General features: G+C 33.0%; 1 protein-coding gene across 1 annotated transcript; it reads left to right on the forward strand.

Moving 5' to 3' along the window:
* Nucleotides 1–7,125: 7,125 nt before the first annotated feature.
* On the forward strand, nucleotides 7,126–8,693 carry LOC114425898 (probable membrane-associated kinase regulator 6). Its single transcript, XM_028392877.1, has 2 exons — nucleotides 7,126–7,899; nucleotides 8,169–8,693. The coding sequence occupies exons 1-2, from the start codon at nucleotides 7,242–7,244 to the stop codon at nucleotides 8,180–8,182; spliced, it is 672 nt and encodes a 223-aa protein (XP_028248678.1). The 5' UTR covers nucleotides 7,126–7,241; the 3' UTR covers nucleotides 8,183–8,693.
* Nucleotides 8,694–11,069: the final 2,376 nt, after the last annotated feature.

Raw genomic sequence — 11,069 nt, forward strand, 5'->3', positions numbered from 1 at the left:
AGATTTAAAACACCAGCGTATTTTGTTTGCACAATCCAAATTGTCTTAGGTGTAAAGTTGCTGACATTTCCCTGGATGTCATTGCTGCATAATTAATTGGAGCCTTTTCAAGTTCTATGGTTTATTTTGTTGGTGATTATTCAAGGAATGTGTCAGTTTCAGGTGTTATTCAAGGAACGTGCTGCACAATGAACTCAAACTATTTTAAAATGCAATTGATGATTCTGCATTCAATTAATTATCATCTGACTTTTAGTCTTTTACCAGATCAAACGACCGAACACATGAGATATAATCACCAGATCAAAAGAATGAAGACGAGATATAAAGAAGTGGTTTTTCTTTTTATTCACGGAAGATTTAGATGATATTATATTAAGTTGTTTGTGGATGCTTTTATATGATTTTGTTTTGCATAAATATGTTTACTTTTTTGTTCTCATTCCTTTCCATGATTTCATCCTGTGATTTAGCAGAAAACGTTTTCCCCTGTTGTCTTTGTCCTAAAGTTTTGGATTCTTAGTTTTTTTATTTTAAAGGAGGTGGACATGTTGTGTAGTGGGAAATTTCTCATTTTGATGATCGAATACAAATCTATCCCCTAATGATCCTTACTCTCAGTCTCTTAATCTGTGATTGTCGATCACTCATTCCCTCAGTTGTTAAGTCTTTAAATCATGGATTCTGTTCAGTTGGTGGAGATCTGTTGATGTGTCTATGCCACTTGTCAATGAAGCATTGCTTGTCATATGCGTAAAGATCCTCGGGTCTTATTGTTGCATGTAGAAACTCTGAGGGGTTTAGTGTTGGCAATTTTCAATAAACCTTATACAATATCAAATGAACATCAAAACACATTACGTCAGATTATCAAGAGATTTTAAGGAATACCTGAATTCATAGAGCTTGATTAACACGCAGCGGAATCTGGCAGTGGTTACGAACAATTGGTTTAATGACCTTCCTCAACTAAATCACCTTCTTTCTTATGGGACCTTGTTTTCTCTTCAGATGGGGAGAGGAGAAACTGTTTGTTGATTTGGTATATTGGGAACCATAACCATCCCTTATGTTTTAAACCTATTAGGATTCCTATTATCCCTTAATGGGTCAAACTGGTTTCCGCAGTTCATATCAATTTTCTGGCCGGGCTCACTTGGCCGGGCTCACTTAAATAGATCACTTTATATTGAACCTAATATAAATGTTATAATATAACATGTAGCCCATATTAATTAATTAGGAATTATAAAATTCCTAACATTTACATCATTGAGGTTGAAGCAATTGATGATTGTTGACCAGTGATCTCCGTAGATATTAGCTAATACCTTCCGTTACCCCTCATTAGGCTTTTAATATGTGGACATTAATTCCTTCAGTCTGCTGGCCATATCATACGTTGATTTGGTCCTCTGTTTTCTTAATATATTTGATATGATGAGTTAAGCTGTTCCAAAGAGAAAAGATTGTCATCAAACAACTAATCTTCACCGGTATTTAATTATGCTGATTGATTTCCCCTTTGCTTGTATATAATTTATTTATAAAATCAAATGATTGTGGTTATTGAAAGGGTTCTAAGGTGTTGAACTATGCATATTAGCTGAAGGGTTCAATGAAGTTTGTATGTGATAGTTTTTATATTTCTGCAAACAGGATGCATCTTGTGTTATTGAATATTTGACAATGGTAGTAATGAAAGTAGGCCTATGCATATAATGTGAGGCATACTTCTAGTACACTGTCAAATAAATGTCAACCCACATTTCACTCAAACACTCATAGGCCCATTATAAAGGTTTTTAGGAGGAAAGCAAAGAGGTTGCGGGGAAATGGAAATGGGCCTAAGGATATAGGCGTGTGAGTGAATGTATGAGAGGAGGAAACATGTTGCACAAGGGAAATTAGTGGGAGAGACACGACATAACAAAATTGACCTGTTGCAAGGAGGGAATGGGTGAGAGGATACAGGAAGATGGAACAAGGAGAATGATTATTTTAGGATGTGAATGTAACTCAGAGGGGGGATTTCATGTTGGTAATGGAGGTTTGGTTAGGCTGTTCAGAGGAGAGATTCCTTTTCTCAATCTATTGGTGTTACTTGTTAGCATTCGTTTTTTTTTTTGTTTGTTTTTGTTTTTCCCTTTTCCATCTTGTAAGGAGTTTGCTCCTTTTTTTTAGTTACTCCATTACCTAAGTTCTAGTGAGTTGAAAATAGACTGGAGCTAAATTGGGTCTAAATTGAAAACCTATGAAAGGAGCTGTTTTTTCCTATTACACAACTTGTATTTTTCCTCCTTCATTCATGATTGACTAACCGGATTGGCTTGAGGATATCAGTATTGGATTTTTCTTTTCCTAATCTTACCGGATGTAGCAGATGTGTGAAATGACATAATTCAAAATTCAAAATCTAATTGAATTCCCTAAATGATGCCAAGTGATAACAATATAAAATTCCTTATCTTTTTGTGTCATTGTATACGAGATAATTTATATGTTAGGTGCCCCTGATTACTCCAGCTTTGAAATTCAGATTTTGGGAAAATTTATTGCATCTGAATGTTATTGTTACAAATGCTGAATAACATGATTCTATTGTTAATAAAGCCCCATTTTTTAATGACAAGGTTCAGTTTTGCTGTTCAATAGTTAGGATTGAGTTTTGGACAGGTTGGTTATGATTAGGATATATATTAAATGGAAAAATTACTGAGTGTAAAAAAAGGTAGAGACACCATATTAAATTTAATGTAAGTCATTTATCAATGAGTAGTAGTATAACACAAAAATGATTGTGAAGCAAGTTACAGATTGTGTTAATGATAGGAAACAGGTAGAGTTATGCATTAATAGTCTTCTAGGAAACAAGGGCATGGTGTTACATTTTTCTAATTTGTATTATTGTTGTTTTATCCTGTTGGTTGATTGCCCAGAATGGCACTATGGCTTGCATCATGTCTACAATTACAAAAACTAAGTTGGTTTGTGCAGGTTGTGCTCCTATGGGTTGCCTCATTTTTGTTGGTCAGATTTTGTGATACTGAGGGCAAACATCAGTGTATGAAAAAGAGTCTTTCATACATAGGGCGAGCTTTGTGCACTAATCGGCTGATGTTGATGAAGGTGTGGCTAGGATTACAACACTTCATCTTTGCCTTGCAAAGTATCAACCCCTTGCATCTAATTGTTTCAAATTTAAACTTGATGTCAAGTGACAGTTTGATGTTAGTTTAGGCAGCTTCATGTTCTCCTTTACAATTAGCTGTCACTAGTGAACCTAAATATTTTGCCGGTTCACTCAACTATTCTGTTACCATCTCAATTGTAGAGCAGCCAGTTGTGGCACACAACCTTTGCAAATTCCCTCTACAGTTTTATGTTTTGGTTCTCTCAGTTTATGTTATGCCATAATAAGGAAAGAGATTGGCTTCATCGGTTTCCTTCCTCCTTTAACTAAGTACTTATCTATGTGCTGTGCTTTGTTAGTTAGCTTAGCAGCTTTTTTTTCCTTGACACATTTTTATAATACTGAGGCTGCTACCTATTGTTTTTCTTAGCATGGTCATGGATTTGTCGTCATTTGGTCTAGGAAACTGTTGCCACCAATGTTGTTTCATAGATGTTAAATGCTTTTGTTTTACTATATCTCATGTAATAATACTTGATTATTTTCTTTTCATGCTGCCATCATCTCTGCCTTCTCAGCCTGCATTGACCATGATTTCATTTATAAAAGCTTACACTTAAGTTACCAAGAAAATTAATGAATTTCCATTTCCCACTACTTGACCAATTAACACGAGGAAGACAAAAGGATTTCCATTTCCCATCACTTTTGACAATATAACTTTCTGGCATCAGGGTAATATTTCCAAAAATGTTTGCAGGGATGGTATAATATGAAACAGCATTCATAATTTGTACTTTCTAGAGTGTCATATAAAATCTCCTAGCAAACTCTCACTCAAGCTGGTTTGATTGGAAATTTAAACACCTATGATTGACATAATTTTTTTAAAAAAAAGAAAAGAAAAAAAGAAGTGGTATGCTCTAAAAGGTTAAGGATATTTCTGAAACTAAAATTTGTGGCTTCATTTATGCAGTACAAAACCATTTAAATATAGGGAATGTCATTGCACTGTGACATATTTTTCCTTGCTGGCCCCAGAGAGTGTGTGACTCGTTGACAAACAGTTCAAGGTGTGCTAGCTGGCTTGATTCTCTTCTCCATTTGAAGTTTATCCTTAACTATATATATTCTTGCAGTTAAATTTTCTTTCGTACTTAGGTTCCTTTGTACTTGCATGAATGGTGTAACGTCTTTTCAGAATTAGACTGCATTAATGAGTGATGGATTTAGCAGCCAATACTCATTGTCTTCAATGGGGACATGGGAAGGGGACCAATTGGTTTCAAGTCACTCTGTAATCCTTGCTTAGTGGCTTTTGTCCCCAAAACATTTGTTGATGTCTACCTCTTTATGCAACATCCCTGGGACCCTTGTCTGCTCCTATTTTAAAATTTTCCATAAATTGTTTTTTTTTAATTTAGCATATCAGGTAGCAGATAATTATATACTAATTTCTCCATATACTGAAATTCATTTAAAAGATTTATATCTCTTAACAGATGTTCTTCTATACATATGGATCTGGGAATAGAACTTCTGACTACACACTTAACAGACATAATTATCTGTCAACTACACCACACCATATTAGTATTTATTGTAAATTGCTTGCCAAATCTAATTAGTTCATTTCTTGATGAAAAGGACAGTTTCACAATCAATGTTTTAAACTAGAGAAGATTTGTATGCAGCACCACACATGGCTTGTAGTGGATGAAAAGGCCTGGAATTTCCTTACCCTGAAAATGATCATGATATTTTTTTAGTTCATATTTCATATTTCTGTTGAACTGATTCAAGGGCAACAATACAGCTACGTGTGTCTCTAGTACTCTAGTGGTAATGGTACCGTGCAATTTATCCATTTCTGCGCATGCCTTGAGAATGAGAACACACCCGTTGTCCTTTTTACATTTGTTTTTATGCTTAAGTTGTAAGTACTATAGAGTTTTGTAATTGGTTTCTAATTCTTATTTGTATGTTTTTATTTGGAAAAAATATACGGAAGATTTTTTGTGTGGAGATATACGTAGTATATGTAGGGATTAAGCAACATCGTTACATATTAACCGCCCTCAACACATCATTAATCGGTTGAAGGGTTTATCGTTTGCAAAATCTTTGAGATAATAGTTTTATTTCCCCAAATATACATGCAAAATTAATTTATTCTTTCGAAGAAATTTGACATTGATTTACTTCTTCAATTAAGGAAAGTGTCATCAAAATCATCTTTCGATGTAGGAGCTTCTAATTGTGGGACTCAATTTATATCATATTCTATGATTAATGAACTAAACTGATGTGCTAACCTTTTTTTTCTTCTTCAGAAGATCATACATTCATGTCAATTTATCATCCATGTGCTGCATTAAATTCAACTTTATTTAAGGCATCAAATTGATTTTCTTTGAATAAAATAATCTGTTTGTTTTGTTTTGTTTTTTTCCACTGTAATTGCGTTTTACTTGAAAGGAATATATATTTTCCTTTTTGAAAAACTTTAGAGTGCATTGAATGTCGAGATGTGGCACGGAAATTTAAATCAAATTGACGCTAAAATGTATGCTTGCACGGATATTTAATCAAATCGACGCTGAAATGTATGCTTAATAATTTTTTTTTTGTTTCTACCAATTTTGTAAATTTTTTTCCTTATTCTCTCTTGTAGCCATGTCATCACTATTCTTATACTGCAGTAATTTCATTCTTTGATACCGTACAAATTTCAAAGTCAGATAAATTTTCAAATAAACTTTTTTTGAAGGAAAACTACAAGAAATTTTCCTATAAACTATTCACACCCGAAAGCGAAATGCGATTTTGACTAGTGACACAATTTACAAGACGCGTTTAACGGGAGTCAATTTTTAACGTTCACCAAACCATGTTTAGTCTGTGATACAATTATTATACAAACGGAGCCTTAATAAATGAAATTGAAAACTTTTCTTTGAATGCTTTGCTTTATAGTTTGGAGACATTTTGCCCCACTAGGCATAGATTTGCCTATGGAATATTTTGACAATAGGGCTTACTTATAGCATAATTTCTAGATATATTAGGTGTCGTGTCTTAATTAAGACTCTAATCTAACGTATAAAAAATTGCATGACTCTTGTAGACATACGGAACACCGCTTTATTTTGCGTCTTCCATGAAACAATTATTTTGTCTAGAATATCTCATCCATATAATAATGGTCCAATAGAATATGGCATATCAATGTCCTTTAGGTTACATGCACGTAATGAATATGGTACCATGGGATATTTTATCACTTGTGCTCAACCTTATGTTGCAGCAGTTGGGATGTGATGATCATCGAAGTGATGAAATCACCCCTTCCAATATGGTCATATCCATCCAACTATAAATAAACACTACACAATAAGACAACAACCAAACAGGGCACACTTTGCAAAATCAACCAACATGGTCCCTATTGTTTTCACGAAATTGGTTTGTAACACAACTTTGGAGGATTTTGAACTAATTATTCTTTTCCTTAAATTCAACATGTGTGGTAACAAAGATTCCCTTTCCTTACTTTTTGATTTTACTGAACAGAAAAAGCTGTAGGGCTACACTACACATTCTAAAGCACAAGACTAGCTAGTTAGTTCTGCTTAATTTTTTTTCTAGATTCTTAATGTGCCACATCTGAATAACATGCATGATTCATGAACCCTCTTCATGCTTTACATAAAATATAGTTTGATATGATAAAAAATTAGTCCCAAGTTCTAGAAACATAACCGTCCAACTCCCTTTGTAAAATTTTTTTAAAGCAGCAAATAATTAAAAAGAAAGGGTGAGGTTAACTACTGATGCAACAAGACATTATGGGTCTAGTGGGGCTCACATTTCTGTTTCTTTTTTTTTCTTTTCTCAATTGCAATTATTAAATTTCATTGTCTCTTGCCAGACAGCCATATACTCAATTGTTGGAGAGAGATGATAGATTAAGGTATACATATATATATACACACACTGAAGTTAGAAGATATGCTGCATAAGAAGAGAGGCTTAAAGCTTTTTCTTTACACTGTCCAAATTGTGAATTATTTCAAGAATTCCTTCCACACCTTCAAAGTTACAAGCCATGGATACTTCTCATCCTCTTTCTATTGAAAGCTTCTCTTACAGCTGGTTAGTGAACCTGAAGCCATCACTAGAAAGCCTTGATGGCTCCCTTAGAACTTCCCTTGATGCTTCTGATGAAGCTTCTTCCTTCATTGAAATGGACCCAAGAATGCCACCTTCTAAAAGATTCTTCAGAAACTCCCAAGATTTCAAATTTGACTTCCCAATTTCACAATCCCCTCTCACTCTTGTTGATGCTGATGAGCTCTTCTCCAATGGCTACCTCATGCCCCTTTTTGTTGAGTCATTGAAGATGGAAGCATTTGAGGCCTCAGATGCCAATCCAACCCTACCTTCCTCATCACATGTGCCAAAAAGTGCGGTTCCAAATGGTCATTCTAGATGCCCTTCATTGAAAAGGTGCAGAACATTATCAAGGAGAATATTTCGCAAGTACCTCAACTTCTTAAGGCCCTTGTGTAGAAGATTGAGGAGTGGCAAATCAGGCTCAAAACCTGAATCTGTTGTTAAGAGAACTGAGTCAGCAAAGAATAGGGGATACTATTCTGAAACATCACCACGGATTAGTGTAGCTTATTCTGCTGATGACTGGCGCAAGTCCTGTGATTCTGAAAGCTCAATTTATGAAGCAGTTCTCCATTGCAAAAGATCCATTGGTATGTACAAATTCATTGTGTATATGAATTAAGCATATGTTGATTTTCAAGGTTTTAAATTGCGGTTGTGGTCGCGGTTTCATCGCGGTCTTTGACACGGGAAATTGTGGCTGCAATTGTGATTGTGATGAGTCAGAAAACTTTTACATTGTAAACAAAATTTCGGTCACAGACCATTTTTTAAAACCTTGATGTTGTGTTCCCTTGGATAACATTTTGTGCCTTTTTTGTGGAACTAACTTGATCAATTGACACTTAATTTATTGCAGAAAGAATGAATTAAGGATGCTGCAAAAGGGTTGCATTTGGAGATCAAAAAATGAAAAAGAAAAGAGAAGATAAAGGGAAAAGAGAGAGATGATCAAGGCTAAACCACCATGAGCAACTCCTCTGCTCCATTGACCATTATCCTCTGCTTGAATGATAAAGGAATGTTAATAGGAAATAAAGATGTGGTTGGCCAGGCATTTTCAAGCTTTATGATCAAATCCTGAAAGAAGAAAAAAACATAGTACAATTTTGTCTGTTCATCTAATTTAATATGAGAAGGAACACTTTTACTACAGATGAGAATCTGCCTCCTATTTCAGTAAAGTTCTTATTCAACTGATTTTGGAATCAGAAATGTGTGCTACAAAACAAATTATGTACATATGATTCTAATAACTTGGTATATATCTTATCTCCTATGTTATTGCCTCCCTATTCCATAAACACGATCTATGACATGCCTTGAAAGAGAGGGTTTTTGATTTTCTCTTTCTCCCTCTCTTTCTGTCTCTCTCTTCTTGTTCTCTTGTGTGTGCTGGGTGTGAATAGACGGTAAGAAAATGGTAAGAGGGAAAAAGTTGAAGAAAGTGAGGAGTTTGAAAAATCCTCTGCAAGCTTGACAGGCTTGTCACTTATGCAAATTTCAAGGTAATGATGAAGAAACGACACTTAAGGAGACAAAATCTGACGACAAATGTGCGGAGCCATTGAATTCTATGTGGACACTTTTAGCACAAATTCATAATAAATCTAATGATGTAGAAATGAGTGATTTTTTTTTAATTTTCTTTTATTTGTATACCCTCAATTATTATTATTATTACAACGTTAATTTGAGAAATTGAGTGTTGTTTCTAGCAAAAAGTTGCAACAGGGAAAATGTGGAGTGAGTGTCTATCAAATTAATAGCCTTACAGAGTGACGGATCCATGCTTTTTCTTGAGGGGTGTACTTGCATCTTTTACTTTTAAAAAGTTAAATATAAATATATTATATTATATATTTTGTTATTCCTAATTTTATATGTTTGGATATCTGATTCTAATTTTTTCCTCTTTTTATGATAATAATAATTATTACTTTTTAAAATAAATTATCTCCCTTCTAGATCCGCCACTAGCCTTGGATAAATTATTAAATTTGTAGATATTTCTTACTATTACAAGTTTAGCTTGGCCTTATAGCTGATAATTTGTGTTACTTAAGCACTTGAAAGTACACATTCACACAAACTGATTCTGAAAAGGTGATAATTTCATATCCACCCGGGTTAAGGATTATCTTTCACAAACTAATAAATCAAGATTTGAATTTCCATTGAAAAGGATATTTACATTGTTTAGTATCGGTCTACAGAGGGAGGAATATTCAAGCATAATCTTTTCTGATCTGCATGTGGTGTACTTGGAGGTACTCTGACATTCAAGTTAATTAGAGTTTGTAGAAAGAGGTTAAGAGCATAGAAATTAGATAATATAGTTGAAACCTCTATGGCTTATATTTATATTCTTCTTCTATAGGTTATGGGAGTGTTTCTTATGTAATTAGACATGAGAAACTTCTCTAAGCTTAAATTCTGTAATTTGCGCTTGGACCGTGTCACATCTCATGTGAAAATCAATGCAGAGTCAAAAGATTCATGACCTCTACAATGCGTTAGACTTTGCAAGCCCATGCTTGGGCTTGCTGGTATTAGAACAATGTATTAACATTATTCTTTATTGAGAGCCTAAATTCTCTTGATGAGATTCAAGACAATATTTAGTATTAATTCTATGTTTTAAATAGGATTATTTTTTTTAGAGATTTTTTGTGGAAAACTAAAAAAAGGACAAATTTTAGGTCTTAATTTATCAAATGTTTAGTAATACCATATAAATAATCTAGTTAGAAACTAATGTAAAATGTCTAAATGATATCATAAAATTATTATTTTTAGCTATCATTTACTGTTAGGAATAAAACAATAAATTAATACTTTTGAAGATCTAAACTCATTTTGAAAGTTTCATATTTGAATTAAAATTAGTTTCAAAATATGTTTATGTAATGGTGACGATAGTAATTTCAGTGGTGGTGACAACAATATCAATGTTAGTGTTGATGATGATAATGATGTTTGTAGTTGTAGTGATTATGATAATGATTATGAAAATGTTAATTGTCAAATGTATGGATAGAATATTTTTTTAAAACTAAAAATCAAATTCATATTTTTTTTATTTTAAAAATGAATATAAAAGTACTTTAAAATTGAGTTAAGAATCACCTTGGTTCATTTTTGCCAAATAAGATTTGTTTTGGATATTGTATTTGAAAATAAAAAATGAAATATTCACAATCACCTCAAACAACCCCTAAGGTTTGAATTAGCCAATTATAATTAGCACCAAATTGGGTAATGAGAAATGCTAACAACATATTTTCTAATACAATCTTTTGAACACTTTTTAATTTTTACTATGAGCTAAAATTTATCAAAAATCTCAAATTTTGATAAGTCTCACTTCTTATTTGATGATTTCTCTCTTAATTTTATAATTTTTTAAATAAATTTAACCAATAATAGAGCTTATATTAGAAAGAGTGTGTTGTTAAAATTCCTCACCGAGAATTTGCCAAGAATGTTTTTAATGCAAATTTTGGTTGAGTGATGCTTTTTTTTCTTGTATATGGAGATATATTATGTAGAAGAGTTTGGTCAATATTTCATTCACTTTTATGATGAAGTTTAAATATATTTTTTTATCTTTAATGAATACTTAATTTTTGCATTTGTTCCTTAATAAATTTTTGTTTTGGGTGCCTATTAAAATAATAATTTTATTTTAGGTCTTTGATATTTTGTTCTGATCCCTGATAAAATAGCGAATTTTGTGTTTGACTTATGATACATTAAC

This window comes from Glycine soja, chromosome 9 (genome assembly GCF_004193775.1).
Source record: "Glycine soja cultivar W05 chromosome 9, ASM419377v2, whole genome shotgun sequence".
Lineage (NCBI taxonomy): Eukaryota > Viridiplantae > Streptophyta > Magnoliopsida > Fabales > Fabaceae > Glycine > Glycine soja.